This window comes from Salvelinus alpinus, chromosome 21, assembly GCF_045679555.1.
Source record: "Salvelinus alpinus chromosome 21, SLU_Salpinus.1, whole genome shotgun sequence".
Taxonomy (NCBI): domain Eukaryota; kingdom Metazoa; phylum Chordata; class Actinopteri; order Salmoniformes; family Salmonidae; genus Salvelinus; species Salvelinus alpinus.
In genome coordinates this window covers 9797439-9818172 of record NC_092106.1, presented here as the reverse complement: position 1 = coordinate 9818172, position 20734 = coordinate 9797439, and the positions used below count along the sequence as shown (strand labels likewise).

Below are 20734 nucleotides of genomic sequence, written 5' to 3'. Positions count from 1 at the left end.
ACTGATCACAGATCCCATACATTCATGCGCTGCCTCCAGGAACAAATAAGTTAAAAACAGGTTGTTTTATTCTCAAGATTTGGTTGAATGAGTCACACATTACATGTTAGAGTACAGTAGTCTAGAGTATGTTTTAAAAATCATTCAGTCTGGAAAAACAAAAAGTTCATTGAAGTTCAGTGAAAAAAGTTACTTTTTCATAAAAACACAACTCTTCAGCATTGACAAAATATAACTCAAAACTTTTCTAAAAAGTTCGACACTCATAATTTAAACTCAATACATTAAATTGAAGTGCAAATGCTACAAATATGGCCAGTTTCTATTTAGTCGTCTTGTAGTTGTAGTGGGATTTATTGCCCGTTTGAAAACCAAACCACCTAACTCTAGGATAGTAATGACAGAGGTTGGCAGATCAAAACTCACTCATACTTTCCACATGTACGTGCTGCTCTTTTTCTTAGTCATCTAATTAATTTGACCCAAATTAATCTATAAATGTGGCTGGTTATGCTTGGAATGTGTGTGGATGACCGGTCATTGCATACTTGTTAGAGGAAGCCTGCAAATGAGGCTATGTAGAACAAAATAGGAGCAGATCAACAGTTCGCTTACACTCGGAAAGCGTTTTTAGAGTATTGCACAAGTTTTTCTCTGACAAAAATACTTGCAATGTCCAGTCTTGTTTCATTCAGTAAAAAACAAATAATACAAAAAATGTGATTTACCATAATTCTGGAACCATGACACGTGGATGCATTGCTCTTTATCATCAAAAGTAGCAAACCAGTCACAGGTTAGAAAGCTCATCTCCAGTATATAAAGATATTCATAATTTTATTTGGGCTTCCTGCTATTCAGTACTCTCTATACTAGTGGCAGCATACTCATTCTCAAGGTGAATCAGCAAATAGTATTAATGACATGATCTCAGTCCACGGGCAAGCACTTCACAGGTAGGGTCCGTGTGTGTGTTGTGTTCTGTAGGTGAACTGGGAGTTAAGGCGGTGGGTGGCCGTTGACCTTGTCCCGCAGGAGAGCCAGGGCATTGGTGGAGAAGTCTCGCAGGACGCTCACAGTCTCTCGCTGCATCTGCAGGGAGTCGCGTACAAACTCCTGCTGCGACTCCACCAGCTGCTGTACGGACTGGGCCAGGGCCCCCAGAGACCCCGACACGGCCCCTAGCAGGGCAGTAGTGGCCTGCTGCTCCTTGAGACTGAGGGAGGCACTGTGTGCTAGCTGCTTCCGGATTGCCCCCTGCCTCATGACTGACCCTGTAGAGGTGGAAGAGGAGAGAGCAGGGAGAAAGGAAGAGGAGGGAGCTGGGTGGGATGACGAGGAGGTAGCCATGGAGGAAGACACAGCGGTGGAAGAGGCGGCGAATCTGGAGTAGGTGCGACGAGGCTCAGCAGGAGGGCGGAAGGAGCCCATGTGCCGCGGCTCCTCTTCTAGGTCCTCAAATCCCAGACTGTCGTCTATGGGCAATACACAAACACGATGTGAATACACACACAATTCATAGATGCATAATTATACAGAAACCTAGGTGCAAACACTTTTACCAACAACAAAATGAAAGAGTTTTACCTTCATCGACTGGTTTCATGAATGAAAAATCATGAGATGACTGAGAAGGATCCCCTAAAAGGACAATAGAAAAATATGACAAAGAAGATAATAATAATCAATACAACATGTGAATAGAGTGTGTTGAATGCATGAGTGTTGGGGAGAAAGAGTTCATGAGAAACATTGTTCTGAATACAGGAAAGACTCACGGCCAAATGGCATCTGAGAGAACATGCCAATATCTTTATCCGGAGTTGAGAAAGGAGACATAGACGAGCCCATCGCGTGGGGGCTGGTGACAGGCATAGCCATGTGATGAAGACCAGCCATTCCATTAGAGGTGCCAGAGGAGCGAGTCGACATCTCTGACATGTCACCAAAGTCATTCTCCTCAGGTTCATCATTCATGCTGCCCATTGTGGCCTTGTTCGGAGGGGACATAGAAAGTATCTCGTGCACCATTTTCTCCACCGGCGACAGGTTCTGGGAGATACGGACACCGTTAGGCCCTCGCATGGCCACCATCCTACGCTTGGCATCGCACTTTAGGTCCGCCCACTTCTTGACAATCTCCATGACCTCCCGTTGGCACTCGCTAATTTTGTTGATGCGAATCGCGATGTCCGCCCATGTTCGCTTCCTCAGGTCTGACGAGGCGCCTTGGTTGAACTTGCCTGTGGTGGGTGACAAAGGCAGATAATAGCACACCAATGAATAAAAGGCAAGCAGAGAACAAGAGACAAACAAATGCAAAGCGAACATGTCTATTTTGAGTGCTTCATGCTGATCATGACCAAAGGCTTCACACATTACCATGCATAAACTTCGCAAATGTATCAAATTCATGTCATTTATGCTCACAGTACACACTAAGTGGAGGTACTTACTTACGAGGATGTGCCTGTTTCTTTTGACTTCAGTCAAAAGCAGAAGGACTTCATCGAAGGTGAAGCGTGACTTCCTTTTCTTCATGGGCAAGTTGCCCCCAAGTTCCTCTATTTCGCTATAGGTGAATTTAAAATTCATGTTGCACTCCTAACAGCCCTTGGCCTGTCCTGTTTACACACCCTAGAGATAACCACCTATACCTGAGAGGGCACCACCCCTGGCACTGCCAGCCTGCAGGAGAGAACAAAATGTAAAACACACCACTGATAGGAATCCCTGTGTAAAACAAATATATTATTGTTATAAGAGACTATGTAGCTCAGTTCGTAGAGCATGGTGCTTGCAACTCCAGGGTAGTGGGTTTGATTACCGGGACCATACCTGCGTAAAAATGTATGCACACGTCTAAGTTGCTATGGATAAAAGCGTCTGCTAAATGGCATATATTATTTATTATTATGCATATATTATAGAATAAAGGAATGAGTGCATTGAATTTATAAAATGTTTGGGTAAGATTTTGAAAACAATATGCCGTAATCAATGGGTAGACCAGGGATCCATCCCTAAGTCGTGCCTAAAACATGACTTCTGAAATGCATCAACTTCTTTATTAAAACATTGTAGGCTAGGCATACATTCCAGTAGTCAGGACACCATTACTATTGCCAATAATACCTGACAATTTACATAATAGTTCGTTGTAAAAAAAATAAAACAACTCTGCATGGGAATTAAATGTGGGTACGTCTTTAAATTAACCATTCGTATAATTAGCAGCTTCAATCTTACACTCTCTTGCTAGGCCAATGAGCATTATGCTTCCTGGTTCTTTGTTGAGCCCCCCTTGTGTACTCTACGCTGAATGTAGCCAACTAGACTATTTTGCGGTACTTCGAAGGCCAGTGTTTTCAACCACGGTAAACGTGCATCCTACCATGCAACGAAGGGGACAAAATACAAATTTGAAAACGAACAGAGATCTTTACAAATTTGTTGTGGATAAATTGATAAGCCAATAGCGAGCTTTTCCTACGCATTCTGCCTAGCTAGCTACCATTTTGAAGGAACGTTAGCTAATGTCGGCTAGCTAGCGAGCTAACGCTAGCTAGCTAACGTAGGTCGTCCGCGTTTTTTGCAGATTGTTTATAGATATAGAAACTTTAACTAGCTTAGTAATTCATCACCTTGACAAAAGAGTTAGCAACAACAAATGTGAAGTTGTGATTCATTGGATATAGCAGGAATTACCAATAGAGTGACGAATGTTTTTTTTTCTCCTCTTGCAGTGCAGCTTCATAAACTTCGCACAGACGACGAGAAGAACGCTGAGTTGCGCAGACTCTGATCGCGTATTTTCCATGACCTACAGGCGGCCACGAGCGCAACATTACGAAATCTTACCAGAATACGAATTTGGTATGATGCCAGGAATGGCCACATTACAGTTCAACGTACATCAATCACTGCTACTATTGTTACATAATAACGTACAGTCATTGATTGAACGAGTACACACCCTGTGGTGACATCTCAACCAAATCATGTTGCTACTAAAACATATGACGGCCTTAAATATTAGGCTACCGAATTGTAAGAATATAGCATACACGAGCGGAAATCGGTCGCTAATCAATCTAAAACAAAATAGGCTCAATGTCAATAAACCTATATGTTCTTGGCTACAAGAGACATGACAAGTTACTTATGTAGTGACATTGGAAACATATCTAAAGAAGTAAAGCTAGAGAAGTTAAACGACCACGAAGGGACTCGAACCCTCAATCTTCTGATTCGAAGTCAGACGCCTTATCCATTAGGCCACGCGGTCTATGGAAAAGACCACAATCACTTGCTATTTAAGGCTAGCTATGGAACAAAACCTACCATTATTATCATGAAGAATCATACATATTTTAAATGTGACATTAATTTAATAATGTCTATACAGAATTACAATATCAGTCCATATGTATCTTGTATATGAATTATTCAGTTTGAAGTTAGCAAATTAACACCACAACATCAGAGGGATGTAATAAGGGGAGGATGTGGGTCTAGCCTACTTGATGTTATGACAGTTAGGAAATTGTGTAATGGAAACCAAGTTTGACATCAGCTATATTGAAGTGGTAATATAGTCTTGTCAATTGCTAGATACATTTAGATGTAAGTCCAGTTCACAATATCAACACAACCTACATGGGAGAATCCAGTCTGCCATTAAGCAACTGTTGAGTTAAATAAATAAAAATGAAAACTGAGCTATAAAGTGCATTTTAAAAAACTATTGTCATCATTGACAGATAAACTTCATTAAAGTGTTCAAAGCAAAGCAGACACAGAATGTTGATTCCTTCCCAATTTCTTTAGTCTGCCTGGTGACCACAAATAAATAAGCATTTCACGGTTAAGGTCTACTACACCTGTTGTATTCAGCGCATGTGACAATAACATTAGATTTGAACAAGCATAGCAACCCAATTCCACTGATGCTGACTTCTGCATCGAAAGGGGACTATGGAGCCAGATACCTGCCAAAAGGTTGAATGTACAATACTGTAACGACCCTGGGTTTATAAGAGTGGAAATCGACTCTGCCGCACGAGCATGCTTTTGGGGCACAGTCGATAGCGCGCCAGACCTCGGGCTAGGAGGTTGAGGGTTCGAGACCTGCTCCTTGCTGTTTCATTACATTGGTGTCAGAAGTGATCGGACCTTGCATCCACGACAGTGTGTGTGCTTGGCCGGTGAGCGCGTTCCTGTAAGACGTAGAGTCGCAAGCTAGCGCGAGGACGCGCTCTTTGAAGGGAGGGAGTAGTATAACGACCCTGGGTTTATAAGCACGGAAATCGACTCTGCCACAGGAGCATGCTTTTGCGGCACAGTCGATAGCGCGCCGGACCTCGGGCTAGGAGGTCGAGGGTTCGAGACCTGCTCCCTACTGTTTCATTACAATACCATTCGAAAGTGTGGGGTCACTTAGAAATGTCCTTGTTTTTGAAAGAAAAGCAACATTTTTGTCCATTAAAATAACATCAAATTGATCAGAAATACAGTGTAGACATTGTTAATGTTGTAAATTACTATTGTAGCTGGAAACGGCTGATTTATTAAATGAAATATCTACATATGCGTACAGAGGCCCATTATCAGCAACCATCACTCCTGTGTTTCAATGGCACGTTGTGATAGCTAATCCAAGTTTATCATCTTAAAAGGCTAATTGATCATTAGAAAACTCTCTTGCAATTATGTTAGCGCAGCTGAAAACTGTTGTTCTGATTAGAGAAGCAATAAAACTGTCCGCATTTAGACTAGTTGATTATCTGGAGCATCAGTATTTGTGGGTTGGATTACAGGCTCAAAATGGCCAGAAACAAAGACTTTCTTCTGAAACTCATCAGTCTATTCTGGTTCTGTAGATTGCTTAGGGCTAACAAGATAAAGGTAAACTGTGCAGGCAAGGAGATTTAATCTAAAACAAGTGTAACTTATCTTGGTGTGTCCCTAGATCAATTCCTTTCTGGAGACCCGATTGCTGCCAAAATTATTTCTAAAATGGCAAACAAATTGACATTTTGTATATCGTAACACTAGATATTTTAACATCAAAGTGAAGAAAATGCTTGTCTCAACCTTGATTCCATGTCATTTTGATTATGTCTGCTCTGCTTGGTATAGTGGGCTATCAAAAAAGCGGAAAAAGAGAATGCAGGTCATGCAAAATAAGGTTATCAGGTATCTGCTGAATGTCCCCCCCAGGACCACATAGGGGTACAGGAGTTCTGGGAGGTGGGCTTGTTGCCTTTGGAGTCCAGAGTGGACCAACTTAAACTCAATCATATGTTTGACATCTTAAATGATCGTGCCCCAGGTTATATGAAAAACCACATTGATATGGTCTATAACCAACACAGTTACAATACCATAGCTAGTGTTATGTCTTGTAAAATCAGTACTGCATAAGAGTAAACAGTAATGCGAGGAGCACGTTTTTCTATACAGGAATTTGTCTATGGAATAGCTTCCCCCTGGAGATCAAGCAAAGAAAAAGTAGGAATTGCTTTAAAAAGCAGGCAAAGGTTTTAATTTGTACAAGGTTGTCTAAGTAAGAGAAACCACTCCACTGCCCCTTGTGACCCCTACTGCTGGTCAGGTGTATTGATTTGAAGGATCGGTATGATGTGCAATGGATAGATTGTTTTAATGCAAAATTAATATGGTTGATTTTTAAGGTAAGGGGGAAAGTGCAGTGAATAGGGCCACTTTTTAGGATGTTTGAATAAATTAATGTATTTATTGTTGTTTGTAATTTTGTCTTGCCTTTTAATCATTATATGTGCTATTGTTTTTACCATTGAGAACCACTTTGGAAACAAGTGTTTTAATTCATACTTTCAAGTGATATCCTCTGAGTCCACATAGTACAGTTTGTTGTATATGTCTGTTACCCAAAGTAAATTCAATTCAATACCAGTAGATTACGTAGAATAGGCTTGGGCTTTCAGGAAATTACTTGTGTGAGAATGATAAAGACACAGAAGAGCCTTGTCTAGAATAACCGCCTGAGCTACAAAATAGAAAGTAAATGTGATTTAGGCTTATTCCGCTATCTAAATACGCCATGCTGTTGTGTGTTATTTAATGGCCATATAATTGCATCATTTATTTTTATAGCTGCGTTGGGCTATTGTGGTGGTTATGTAACCTAATGAATCAAACTTTTTCCAGTATTTGGGAGCACTGACTGTAGGTCTTATATTAGGCATTCTGACTGTTTTATTAGTGAATTCCACTCTGTATTTAGGCTTGTTATAGCCATTTGCATTGCACAACCGCATCACGCAGAGGCTATATCCATATCAATAAATGAGACAAAATGAAATATTGATTAAGTCTTGGCTATAACCTGTCCTGATTGAAATAGTCTTGACCATTTGGGACCCCTTGGCTATCTAAAGCTTATTCTTATTGCCGGATCTGTTTTCCCTATCAGCCACTGCACGTGCTTCAACTATTTTAAAATATATTTAGAGGCCTGCGAGCTAGGGTTTATTTTTATTAAGGGGAGCCCTATACTAAAAACAGTTATAAAATGCAAGTTTTTATTTATTTTAATTGTATTTAATCTTTATTTAACTAGGCAAGTCAGTTAAGAACAAATTCTTATTTACAATGACGGCCTACCAAAAGGCCTCCTGCAGATGCGGGGCTGAGATAAACAAGTTTTTATTAAATAAACATTTTGGACAAAACACTCATCATGACAAGAGAGACACAGCAACACTACATAAAGAGAGACCTACAGTAAGACAACAACATAACATGGCAGCAACACATGACAACACAGCATAGTAGCAATACAACATGACAACAACATGGTAGCAACACAACATGGCAGCAGCACAAAACATGGTACGATCATTATTGGACAAAGACAACAGCACAAAGGGCAAGAAGGTAGACAACAATACATCACGCAAAGCAGCCACAACTGTCAGTAAGAGTGTCCATGATTGAGACTTTGAATGAAGAGATTGAGATAAAACTATCCAGTTTGAATGTTTTTTGCAGCTCGTTCCGGTCACTAGCTGCAGTGAACTGAAAAGAGGAGCGACCCAGGGATGTTTGTGCTTTGGGGACCATTAACAGAATGTGACTGGTAGAACGGTGTTGTATGTGGAGGATGAGGGCTGCAGTAGATATCTCAGATAGGGTGGAGTGAGGCCTGAGAGGGTTTTATAAATAAGCATCATCCAGTGGCTCTTGCAACGGACATACAGAGATGACCAGTTTACAGAGGAGTAGAGAGTGCAGTGATGTGTCCTATAAGGAGCATTGGTGGCAAATCTAATGGCCTAATGATAAAGAACATTTAGCCGCTAGAGAGCATCCTCTCTATAAATTACGTCTCCATAATCTAGCATGGGTAGGATGGTCATCTGAATCAGAGTTAGTTTGGTAACCAAGTCTAGATTTAACCTTAGCCTGCAGCTTTGATATGTGCTGAGAGAATGACACTGTACAGTCTAGCCATACTCCAAAGTACTTGTATGAGGTGACTACCTCAAGCTCTAAACCCTCAGAGGTAGTAATAACACCTGTGGGGAGAGGGGCATTCTTCTTACCGAATCACATGACCTTTGTTCAGAACAAGGTTAAGGGTAGAGAAAGCTTGTTGGACACTGAGAAGGCTTTGTTGTAGATCATTTAATCCAAAATCCGGGGGGCAGCAAAGTATAAGACTGTGTCATCTGCATATAAATGGATGAGAGAGCTTCCTACTACCTAAGCAATGTTGTTGATGTAAATTGAGAAGATTGTGGGGCCTAGGATCAAGCTTTGGGGTACTCCCTTGGTGACAGGCAGTGGCTGAGACAACAGATGTTCTGATGTTATACACTGCACTCTTTGAGAGAGGTAGTTAGAAAAACATGCCAAAGACCTCTCAGAGACACCAATACTCCTTACCCAGCCCACAAGAATGTAATGGTCTACCGTATCAAAAGCTTTTTGCCAAGTCAATAAAAAAAGCAGCACACCATTGCTTAGAATCAAGGGCAATTGTGACATCTTTTAGGACCTATAAGGTTGCAGTGACACATCCATAGCCTGAGCGGAAACCAGATTGCATACCAGAGAGAATACTATAAACATCAAGAAAGCCAGTCAGTTGATTATTGACAAGTTTTTCCAACACTTGATAAACAGGGCCAAATAGAAGTTAGTCTATAACAGTTAGGATCAGCTTGATCTCCCCCTTTAAAATGATTCTGCAAGACACCAGTACCCCAAATTATAGCCCAAATTGCAATGCCTACAAGTTCAAGTCCTTTTTTTGGGGGGGGGATTGGCCTAAATTAAACATAGAATTATTATAGTGACAGGCTAAAGAACTTTGGATAATTTTGAATACACATGAATTTCAATAAACAAATGGATAAGACTGTTCTATTCTTTTTGATTTAGTTCATATTGCAGCTCAGACAAATGACTGAATTGATGGCATACTGACTGACTGACAAAACTGAAAGGATGAATTAAATGTTCAAATATGTTGGAATGACGAGTTGCACCTATCATGCATGCTCTGCACTTTATTTGGCTAGTAGGCAAAAAGGCCTACATTAGGGTATTATGACAATGGTTGCATGCCTCCAGAAGGGCATCTTCTGAGGCTGAGGGGTGCTTTTCCGAAGGCGCATGGTGCTGTGGTGCTGCGTGGAGATCACAATGTCTTCAACTGGGCAGCAGTGTCGCGATGGAGGGAATAGCTTATACTGAGACTACCTAAGACCACTGCAACAGAGTTATTGTAAAGTGTGGGAATAAGCTTATGCCAGACTTAGCCTACATGTAACTTCTCACTTGTTCATTTCAAAGTCCATAAATAAATCATGTTATTCCACAGAATATGCTTTGGCAAGATGTTGTGATGAAATATTCTATAAAAACATTTTTTGAGTGGAAAAGACTCCAGTGGTCATATATAACTCATAGATTCACCAAACATCTAATATTAATCTATGTTTCATTATTCCTGGTAGATACCAGTGGTGGAAAAAGTACCCAATTGTCATACTTGAGTAAAAGTAAAGATACCTGAATAGAAAATGACTCAAGTAAAAGTGAAAGTCACCCAGTAAAATACTACTTGAGTAAAAGTCTAAAAGTATTTGGTTTGAAATACATTTACTTTTGACACTTAAGTGTAATTGCAAAAATGTACTTATGTATCAAAAGTAAAATAATACATTTCAAATTCCTTATATTAAGCAAACCATATGGCACAATTGTTCGTGTTTTATATTTACGGATAGCCAGGGGCACACTCCAACACTCAGACATCATTCAAAAACAGAGCATTTGTGTTTAGTGAGTCCGCCAGATCAGAAGCAGTAGAGGTGACCAGGGATTCTCTTGATAAGTGTAACGAGCACTTTTGGGTGTCAGGGAAAATGTATGGAGTAAAAAGTACATAATTTTCTTTAGGAATGTAGTGAAGTAAAAGTTCTCAAAAATATAAATAATAAAGTGAAGTACAGATACCACACAAAACTACTTAAGTAGTACCTTAAAGTATTTTTACTTAAGTACTTTACACCACTGGTATATATTACTGATTATGATTGCAGACAGAGCCCAGAGAGTGGAATGGTGCAATATTGAATTAGTCATATTTTGATAAGGTGCAGGCATGGGGATGTCCACGTCACCCAGAGATATGTCCATGCTGTAGAGATGCACCTAGCGGACTGAAACTTCACTGTTGTAGGCATATTTCAACTAGTGCTATCTAGACTTGCACTGGCAAACACATCCATTACATTAGCTACCTAAATGTGAAGTAAATTCAACTGAGGAGTAATAGAAAATGGAGACTTAAATTGAAAACGTGCAGGATAACTCTTTCCGGTTTCCCTGACTTCCGTTTTTTTTATACTGTGTTGTGCTTGTTCGGGTAAGACTCCTCACAGGACGTTTGCTGTTGGTGAGATGAAACTGCCAAAACTCTGAAAGGTATTATTGTATGTCAGAATTGCAACACAAGATTTGTTCAAGCTTAAAATGTTAGTCCGTAATCGTAACATGGTGCTTTGTATGTGCACAGATTAAATTTTGTTTCACGCATGGCTTTTCTTACGATCCTAACAATTTACGTATGGATTTTCTTACGATTGTAACGATACGTGCAGTACCAGTCAAAAGTTTGGACACACCTACTCATTCAAGGGTTTTTCTTTATTTTGACTATTTTCTACATTGTAGAATAATAGTGAAGAAATCAAAACTATGAAATAACACATACGGAATCATGTAGTATCCAAAAAAGTGTTAAACAAATCAAAATATATTTTTGATTCTTCAAAGTAGCCATCCCTTGCCTTGATGACAGCTTTGCACACTCTTGGCATTCTGTCAACCAAGTTCATGAGGTAGTCACCTGGAATGCATTTCAATGAATAAGTGTGCCTTGCTAAAAGTCCATTTGTGTAATTTCTTTCCTTCTTAATGCGTTTGAGCCAATCAGTTGTGTTGTGACAAGGTAGGGGTGGTATACAGAAGATAGCCCTATAAGTCCATATTATGGCAAGGACAGCTCAAATAAGCAAAGAGAAACAACAGTCCATCATTGCTTTAATTAAGACATGAAGGTCAGTCAATTCAGAACATTTCAAGAACTTTGAAAGTTTCTTCAAGTGCGGTTGCAAGAACCATCAAGCGCTATGACGAAACTGGCTCTCACGAGGACCGCCACAGGAAAGGAAGACCCAGAGTTACCTCTACTGCAGAGAATAAGTTATTTAGAGTCACAAGCCTCAGAAATTGCAGCCCAAATAAATGCTTCACAGAGTTCAAGTAACAGACACATATCAACATCAACTGTTCAGAGGAGACTGAGTGAATCAGACCTTCGTTCATGGTCGAATTGCTGCAAAGAAACCACTACTATAGGACACCAATAAGAATAAGAGACTTGCTTGGGCCAAGAAACACGAGCAATGGACATTAGACTGGTGGAAATCTGTCCTTTGGTCTGATGAGTCCAAATTTGAGTTTTTTGGTTCCAACCGCTGTGTCTTTGTGAGACGCGGAGTAGGTGAGTGGATGATCTCTACATGTGTGTTTCCCACCGTGAAGCATGGAGGTGTGATGGTGTGGGGGTGCTTTGCTGGTGACACTGTAGGTGATTTATTTCGAATTCTAGGCACACTTAACCAGCATGGCTACCACAGTATTCTGCAGTAATACGCCATCCCATCTGGTTTGCGCTTAGTGGGACTATCATTTGTTTTTCAACAGGACAATGACTGAACACACCTCCAGGCTGTGTAATGGCTATTTCACCAAGAAGGAGAGTGATGGAGTGCTACATCAGATGACCTAGCCTCCACAATCACCTAACCTCAACCCAATTGAGATGGTTTTGGATGAGTTGGACCGAGTGAAGGAAAAGCAGCCATCAAGTGATCAGCATATGTGGGAACTCCTTCAAGACTGTTGGAAACGCATTTTCCTCATGAAACTGGTTAAGAGAATGCCAAGAGTGTGCAAAGCTGTCATCACGGCAAAGGGTGGCTACTTTGAAGATTCTCTGGTTACTACATGATTCCATATGTGTTATTTCATAGTTTTGATGTCTTCACTATTATTCTACAATGTAGTAAATAGTACAAATAAAGAAAAGCCCTTGAATGAGTAGGTGTGTCCAAACTTTTCACTGGTACTGTACGTTCAGTCTTATGGCAGGTATCTGGCTCCATAGAGGACGGGCATCGAAAGAGGACCAGAGGGAGGATGGTGAAAGAGCGAAGGGGATGTGTATCTAGTTTCTAGAAAATAATCTAGCCAACAGATGGCAGCAGTGTGGTACAGGCTGGGTCTCTGGGTACCAGTCTCTGTAGCGTTCCACTTCTTGTACTCTTTTTTTGTCATGTGACATATGACATGGAGTACAAAGAGTGGAATGTAATAGCTGAACAGAGACTGGCAAACAGGCTAGGGTTAATGTAGAGCCAGGTATGAATAATGATGTGTACCCTGCTGCTCAGGCTTTAGGATAAGGCATACACGATCATTTGGCAGATTTTCTATTTGGGTGAACGGTCACTGAACGCATATTGGCACAGAACGACAGGGAGTAGATCAGATCACACAGCAGAGACGGACAATCTTCCTCTTTATCTCTTCATTAGATTGTTAGCTTTCTGATTGGCAGCATCGATGCGGGATACATTGAGAATGGCCTGTAAAAACAACACATTAGATTCATGTTCAACACAGAATTGGTAATCTATTGTTATTGAATAAATAGCTGTATGGCAGGTACTATAGGACTGACCTTGCCCTGAATGCGGTCAATCTGGACATTCTGTGTGTCGATCTCATTGCCCATGTCCAGTGCCATGCTCTTCAGGTTGCCTATAATGCTGCCTACATGTCCCAGATTCTCCTCCATCTCATCTTCGCGTGCATCATTTGTCACCCTGACAGTAAGACAAGACAGAAATACAGATAAAGAGAAAACACACCGGCAGAATGTAGAATTTGCAGATGTCAGTTTGTACATTTAACAAAAGTTTCAATACATCATTGTTTTTGGAAGGCGTGTTTTCCCTGCATCCAGGGAGGGGCATAGGTTTGTATAAATGTCCTCTGTTTGGCCAGGTGCTCCTACCGCACATGACAGGTGACTGGTTCTATATGTCAATGTGTTATAGACAAGAGCAAATATCCCCCGGCTGCCACACACAGCCTCTGTTAGGTACACAGTCTTTGGTGCTATAAATGAGCAAGTATGTGCAATGGCCAAATTCATCAGAAAATACTTGTAAACCAAGTATTTTTGCTGGATCAAAAAAAGGCTTAGGTGGTTGTTGTGTCGGAAAGGATCTTTGTGTTTTAAAGCCAATTTCTAGCAATTTTACAAATTTTTCCATCGACCTGAGAGAAATGTTGCAGTTTCAAAGATCATTTCCTGCAATTCTATACACTCTGCTATGAAGCTGAGTGAACATTTAGCAGTTTTAAGCTAATTTTTGTGTTCTTATGCTCAAACATTACAATGAAATCTAAACTCCTGAATTCATAATTTTTGTCTATTAAAATTCATTAAATAAAAATAAAAATAAAATAAAAATACAGTTTTTATTTCATGAATGTTTTTACACTGTTTGGAATTAGCGGCCCAAGACTTTTTAATGTTGTGATATAGGCCTACTGTATGTGTGTACAACAATAATAAGCTGTCGTTCTCTTAGGAATAGTGAGGGCATGTGCACGTCTTTGAGTATTGGGATTTATTGCCTTGCTATTGGGGTTGTCATGCCATTGACCATTATTACTTGCTTATGTAGCCTCCGCTCATGATCATCTGCTCTCTTTCATCCACCACGCGTGAGGACGGCTGGCCGGACACCACCCCATCCTGGTTGTTCCCCCACACCTTCTTATAGGCCCCACTCTCCTCAAAGTCCTTCAGCCTATGCAGAGGCACAGACAGGACAGAGCACATCACACAGCCATACACACACATCTTCATATCACAGTACATTGTGTTAACTCAAGAGTACAACAAAGGGTCACCTGCATGAAATAAACAAAACTCCTGATCTAAGCCCTGACATGTTGAAGAAGGAAGTAAGAGACAAGCCAAGCAAGAAGGAGTCTTATGCGCAGCAACTGGCAAACAAACTGTAAAGACCGGCACACAGACATGCACATTAATACTTGAGGAAGGAACCATGTTTTCCCCATCTGCTCCTGACACTCATGACCCCTCCCACCTGCCAACACCTACTTATCACAGGAGCACAGACCGCAGCATTTGCCCAGGTCTGTGAGGTTCTTTTCAGCCTCCTTCATATCCGAGTTGATCTGGTCCAGGCCCTCCTCAATCCGCTCCAGTTGCTCTGGACAATGCAAAACGTGAGGGCAGGGTAGGAATGGGAGAGGTGGAGGAAAGTGGGGAGAATGAGGGAGAACGTAATATAACACAAAACTGTTCTATCACCAAAGCCCCCAACTGACAAAGGAAAGCCAGCGGTCAAGCATAATGCAACTGCGCAAATATGGTATGTGCAAACCCCAAAACTGAGAACAGGACACAAATGATTTAATAAATGGTACACACAAGTCCATAAAATGCCTGGTATTGTGTGAGTAGAAGATGTGCTGTTTGTAAAATATCAATGTTTTGGGACATGACCATCATTTTCTTGTAGTTAACTTTGCTGCAGACTTCTAGTCACCCAATCTCATAATGGGACAAAACAAAAACAGACACAAGATTAATCATGGACTGGAGCAGAGGCCGGATGGATGGACAGACAGACTGTCTGGTTGCCGGTTGGCCTGACGGGCACTCAGGTGACACACAGATGACAGGTGTCCTCAGAGCAGGGCAGACCTACTTGATGCGGGGCCAGATGCACAGGCCACAACACTTGGCCATGTCAGTGAGGTTTTTCTCAGCCTCTTTCATATCCTTGTTGATTTGATCCATCCCCTCATCGATGCGGTCCAGTTGCTCTGCCCATGTGGGGCAGGTGGGGAGCATGAGTAGGGTGGATAGGAGAGACACAGGAGGGAACACACACATACAGTACATACACACAAAAGCAGACACACACATAGTCTACACACATCTAGTATACTGACAGAAACATGAGCACCCACTTATGGATATACATACAAGAACAAGGACCATCTAAGGTTTCTGTTGTAAGATTGACATTGATGTGTCCACATCTTCCAATGGGAGAAAATGATTATATAACGTCCATTTCATTACCTCCTTGTTCGTCCAGCATGACCAGGGCCCGGATTCCTGAATCTTTGCTCTGTTGAGATCAGAAATGGCATTAGATTAGATTCACCATAATGTAGCTATAATGTTCATGATTTTTGCATTGAATAAAATGAAGACTCTTCAGTTAAAGGACTGAATGAAGTTCATTATCGGTAGGCTGCCAAAAGAAATCAACTAGAGATACTATGATTATAATGACGATGATGTATCATTATTAGGGCTTGGTCAACAGAGACATAGTGAGTGGCAGGTGCAGAGTCTCCCATACCTCCTCTACTAGCTGCATCATACGACGGGTACTCTCCAGGGACTGGATGAGGAAGGTCAGAGAGACAGGACACAATTAGAGGATTTAGTTACCTTAGATACAGTACTAAAAACGTAAACAGACTCATTTCAGTGGTCTGTGTGCCAAGAATGTGTTTGTACAGAATGCTGGGGCCTTTCTCCAGGGAATTTCCTGATGCTGAAGTAATTGGACTGGGAATTGGATGTGATGTGCAGTAAGTAACCTTTACCCAAGGGAAAAGCCCTCTGGGAGAGTGGCTTAGGGTGATGTCACTGTGTAATCTCTCAATAATGCAACTCTGAAAACAATGCCCGGGTATGGCAGGTAACCTTATCTATAGCTCCTGGCATGATTTACCCTTTATCGTGGGGGCCAATGGTCAACAGCCAACGGCTATGGGGAAATTGTGTATAGATCTTAAAAAGTGCAACTGAACCTTCTGTTGTTGATATTTCAAAGTTAAAGAAGTTAGTGCTCTTGAGATGATATGTGACATTACCTCATCTGTCACCTGGTTGGCCCTCCCCTGCAGCTCCTCCTGCTCTGTCCTCACGGGCGTGTCGGCAGCCATCTTGCCTGACATCTGCAGAAGCCGCGGAAGGACAGCACAGTCTGTCTGGTTTGCTCAGGAGCCTCTTTCCCAAGAAGCAAGGCTAGTGCATCAGGTGGCTTTGACACCAGTCCTGGTAAAGACAATGAAAACAGTGCAACAGTGCAGAGCTCTTTATGGGCAGTTTTTGTACAGAGTACAGTAATTAGAAAATCTAGGCAGTATCAACCAGAAAATGTCCCCTCTAATTACCCATTGCTCTTTTTGTGAGCTTGAGGACATGGAACAATACTATTAAGGACAAATGGGATCAGTCATGATTTCAACATGATCTGTTGGTTCAACTCTGTGGCTACACAGCCTTTCTCTCGGGCGCCATTGGAGCCCCATAGTTCTGAAAACCTGAATATTTGCACCTGGCATGTCAGTTTGATGACTGAGTTTTCTACCCTGCTTGTTTTCTCCTCACCCCTCTCCATCCCCACTCGACTCTGTGCCTCTACTGCCTATCCTTTCAGATCATATTCCATTCATTGCTTAACATAATTGGTGCCTATTTCACAAAACCTCTCTTGTTCCTCAGACTCTTACACCTACGGTACATGCATCTCACCTACACTCCTTCCATTCTGTTGTGAGGGAGTCGAGGTGACAGTGCACCATGCAGCAGCATCCTTATAATTACCATTAATCACCACCTGCCTCACCCAGGCAACATGCTGAGAGACAGGAGGAGAGGGAGAGAAAGAAATGGAGAGAAAAAGAGGGAGAGAGGTGGGGGAGGGAGGAAGACAGAAAGAAAGAAAAGAGACAACCAGAACTAACAGTATGTTTGTCTGGGAATGAAGGGCTGCAAAGATTGTGACAAGTACTGTATATATGATGACGGTTAGAAGTTGTGTAAGGATGGGTGCACCTCAGCCATGCTCAAGGTTCTAAACGATATCATAACCGCCATCGATAAAAGACAATACTGTGCAGCCGTCTTCATCGACCTGGCCAAGGCTTTCGACTCTGTCAATCACCGCATTCTTATCGACAGACTCAACAGCCTTTGTTTCTCAAATGACTGCCTCGCCTGGTTCACCAACTACTTCTCTGATAGAGTTCAGTGTGTCAAATCGGAGGGCATGTTGTCCGGACCTCTGGCAGTCTCTATGGGGGTGCCACAGGGTTCAATACTCGGGCCGATTCTTTTCTCTGTATACATCAATGATGTCGCTCTTGCTGCTGGTGATTCTCTGATCCACCTCTACGCAGACAACACCATCATGTATACTTCTGGCCCCTCTTTGGACACTGTGTTAACAAACCTCCAGACGAGCTTCAATGCCGTACAACACTCCTTCCGTGGCCTCTAACTGCTCTTAAATGCAAGTAAAACTAAATGCATGCTCTTCAACCGATCGCTGCCTGCACCCGCCCGTCTCGCATCACTACTCTGGACTGTAAACTCTCCTTCCAGACTCACATTATGCATCTCCAATGCAAAATTAAATCTAGAATCGGCTTCCTATTTCGCAACAAAGCCTCCTTCACTCATGCTGCAAAACATACCCTCGTAAAACTGACTATCCTACCGATCCTTGACTTCGGCGATGTCATTTACAAAATAGCCTCCAACACTCTACTCAGCAAATTTGATGTAGTCTATCACAGTGCCATTCGCTTTGTCACCAAAGCCCCATATACTACCCACCACTGCAGCATGTATGCTCTCGTTGGCTGGCCCTCGCTTCATATTCGTCGCCAAACCCACTGGCTCCAGGTCATCTATAACTCTTTGCTGGGTAAAGCCCCGCCTTATCTCAGCTCACTGGTCACCATAGCAGCACCCACCCATACCACGCACTCCAGCAGGTATATTTCACTGGTTATCCCCAAAGCCAACTCCTCCTTTGGCCGCCTTTCCTTCCAGTTCTCTGCTGCCAATGACTGGAACGAATTGCACAAATCACTGAAGCTGGAGTCTTATATCTCCTTTACTAACTTTAAGCATCAGCTGTAAGAGCAGTTTACCGATCATTGCACCTGTACACAGCCCAACTGTAAATAGCCCATCCAACTACCTCATCCCCATATTGTTACTTATTTTTTTGCTCTTTTGTACCCCAGTATCTCTACTTGCACATTCATCCTCTGCACATCTATCACTCCAATGTTTAATTGTAATTATTTCGCCACTATGGTCCATTTATTGCCTTACCTCCCTAATCTTACTACATTTGCACACACTGTATATAGATGTTTCTATTGTGTTATTGTGTTAGAATTTGTGGAAGTACATTTGTTTATCCCATGTGTAACTGTGTTGTTTGTGTCGCACTGCTTTGCTTTATCTTGGTAGTTCTCAACTGAACTACCTGGTTAAATAAAGGTGAAATAAAAAAATAAAAGGATGCCCACATGAAAAAATGGTTTCCTGTGGAGTCTCACCTGGAATGAGACTTTGAGAACTTTGAACCAGAGCTGTTTTATCTCAGTGCAGATTTCCTGTCTCCTGCCCTTGATTCAATGACCACTGTATCTGCTATACCAGATAGACAGATGAGGGAGACAGACAATACATCTCAACCAAAGGCTTCCTGTTGCACTCCCACTGACCCACCTACGCATCACATCGTTGATGGTCATGACAGCCATTTTGACAACTCATGAGGGAGACATAACAGGGTTGCCTATCTTTCAGGCACAGAACTTACTCTATTAAAAAAAGCTGTGAAGTATTGTGTGCAACACGTGCCTGATTTCGTATGCTTAAATAGAAGAACAGAATGAATATAAAAGAAAGTCACAGTCCCAATCAACACAGTTTTATGACAAGCAGAGGTAGTTAGTTAGGGTGTTCTCATAACACGTTTGAGGAATGAATAAAACAGAAGGATTGAAATGAGACAAGCGTGCTGATTCATAGCTTAGCCATGGGGGAAAATGGCACCTTTTTGGCGCGTTTTTGATGCCTTTTAAAAGGCTGATTAAGTTGTGGTGTAGGGTGTAATATTATCTTCTATGTGTGCACAATTGCTTGATGAAGTGCAAGTTGTCATGACACCCACCAACCCACCTGTAACCTACACTAAAGGAGACCCCTGGCCATGCTCTATAAACTGAGTGACCACTATGGATGAATAGCCTATGTACATTACATAACCAATGCCTAACCTATCTGAAGGGACATATCTGAATATTTGATTTCCCTCACATTCAATAGAATTTGTGAAAGTATCATACAGTGTCTGATTCTGAACACAACGTGTGTGTTTGTTTGACAACATGTGTGTTTGCCAACACGCTCGGAGCGATATATTCGTCTAACGTTAACCTGCTGTAAATGTCAACCTGCATGGCCCCTGAAAAGGACAGAGATGAGTGTCCACTGCATAACATGGTTTCTGACATCACGGATCATGGCTACCCACTGAAGAGGACCGCCACCACCGTAATTACCACTGATGAGTAAATACCATTAATTCTACACCCCTACAAGAATAATAATCTACCCCCTACACTAAAACACTAATAAGACAATATGATGTTATAAAAACATGTTTTCAAGAAGAGCATTGATAACCTCATCAAGGACTGGGCAGCTACAAGGAATGGGAGGATTCAGCACATTGCGTTTCATGAGACATATTATTGCAATGTTTACATTGTATCAAGTTACATCAAGACTAGATACTTATATTTTTGATTTTGTATATAACTTTCACAAACTTATCAAACAGTGGATTTAGCCGGTCTTTGTTGTAACTCTTTTAGGCCGTAAATAAATAGATAAACAGTGTTGATGCGATGGGTCAAGCTTAGCCTCCACATAGCCTATATTATAATATAAAAAGCACCTACTTCTATAAAGTTATAAACACTGTTAAATCGCCTCTAAACTTACCTTTAACTTACTGTATATGAGTGGTCGTGTTTGCCTCGACTTTGCCCAACAATCAACTTGAACATCCGTCACCTGTTTGTTCATTGATCTACCCGGTCCCTCAGCATCATCTCGAAGGTTTTTGTTCCTTTCTCCCAGGTCCGCTCTGCCCCCAGGTAAGTCCCATGACACGCCTCGATTACCACCCGCTCACCCAATTGGTGGCTCTATCTTCGACGTTACATCCCGGCG

General features: G+C 41.7%; 2 protein-coding genes, 1 long non-coding RNA gene and 1 other non-coding gene across 5 annotated transcripts; 1 reads left to right on the top strand and 3 right to left on the bottom strand.

The window, feature by feature from the left end:
* Positions 1-46: 46 nt before the first annotated feature.
* Positions 47-3840, bottom strand: LOC139547779 (uncharacterized). Its single transcript, XM_071356845.1, has 5 exons — positions 3709-3840; positions 2457-2688; positions 1779-2243; positions 1588-1641; positions 47-1475 (listed from the first exon to the last, which is right to left on the bottom strand). The coding sequence occupies exons 2-5, from the start codon at positions 2593-2595 to the stop codon at positions 1000-1002; spliced, it is 1134 nt and encodes a 377-aa protein (XP_071212946.1). The 5' UTR covers positions 2596-2688; positions 3709-3840; the 3' UTR covers positions 47-999.
* Positions 3276-7351, top strand: LOC139547782 (uncharacterized). The gene is made up of 2 exons (XR_011669605.1): positions 3276-3377; positions 3747-7351. It is a non-coding gene; the product is annotated as an uncharacterized lncRNA (long non-coding RNA).
* On the bottom strand, positions 4216-4288 carry trnar-ucg (transfer RNA arginine (anticodon UCG)). The gene has a single exon. It is a non-coding gene; the product is annotated as a tRNA-Arg (tRNA).
* A 4230-nt stretch (positions 7352-11581) lies between the features above and the next one.
* On the bottom strand, positions 11582-20720 carry LOC139547780 (synaptosomal-associated protein 25-like). 2 transcript variants are annotated; one of them, XM_071356846.1, is made up of 8 exons: positions 20504-20720; positions 16561-16744; positions 16041-16082; positions 15755-15803; positions 14762-14873; positions 14307-14444; positions 13304-13448; positions 11582-13208 (listed from the first exon to the last, which is right to left on the bottom strand). In XM_071356846.1, exons 2-8 carry the CDS (start codon positions 16642-16644, stop codon positions 13143-13145), a joined length of 636 nt encoding a protein of 211 aa, XP_071212947.1. In that variant the 5' UTR covers positions 16645-16744; positions 20504-20720; the 3' UTR covers positions 11582-13142. The 2 variants fall into 2 exon arrangements, with proteins under 2 accessions (XP_071212947.1, XP_071212948.1); XM_071356847.1 differs by having other exon boundaries at positions 20515-20720.
* Positions 20721-20734: the final 14 nt, after the last annotated feature.

Coding starts and splice junctions, on each gene's coding strand:
- LOC139547780 (XM_071356846.1), bottom strand. CDS start 16,644: ATGTCAGGCAAGATGGCTGCCGACACGCCCGTGAGGACAGAGCAGGAG. Junction 14,445..14,761: donor GGTCTGTGCTCCTGTGATAA/GTAGGTGTTGGC, acceptor GCCTCTGCATAG/GCTGAAGGACTTTGAGGAGA. Junction 13,209..13,303: donor TTGACCGCATTCAGGGCAAG/GTCAGTCCTATA, acceptor TTGTTTTTACAG/GCCATTCTCAATGTATCCCG.
- LOC139547779 (XM_071356845.1), bottom strand. CDS start 2,595: ATGAATTTTAAATTCACCTATAGCGAAATAGAGGAACTTGGGGGCAAC. Junction 2,244..2,456: donor AAACAGGCACATCCTCGTAA/GTAAGTACCTCC, acceptor CACCCACCACAG/GCAAGTTCAACCAAGGCGCC. Junction 1,642..1,778: donor CTCTCAGATGCCATTTGGCC/GTGAGTCTTTCC, acceptor TTGTCCTTTTAG/GGGATCCTTCTCAGTCATCT.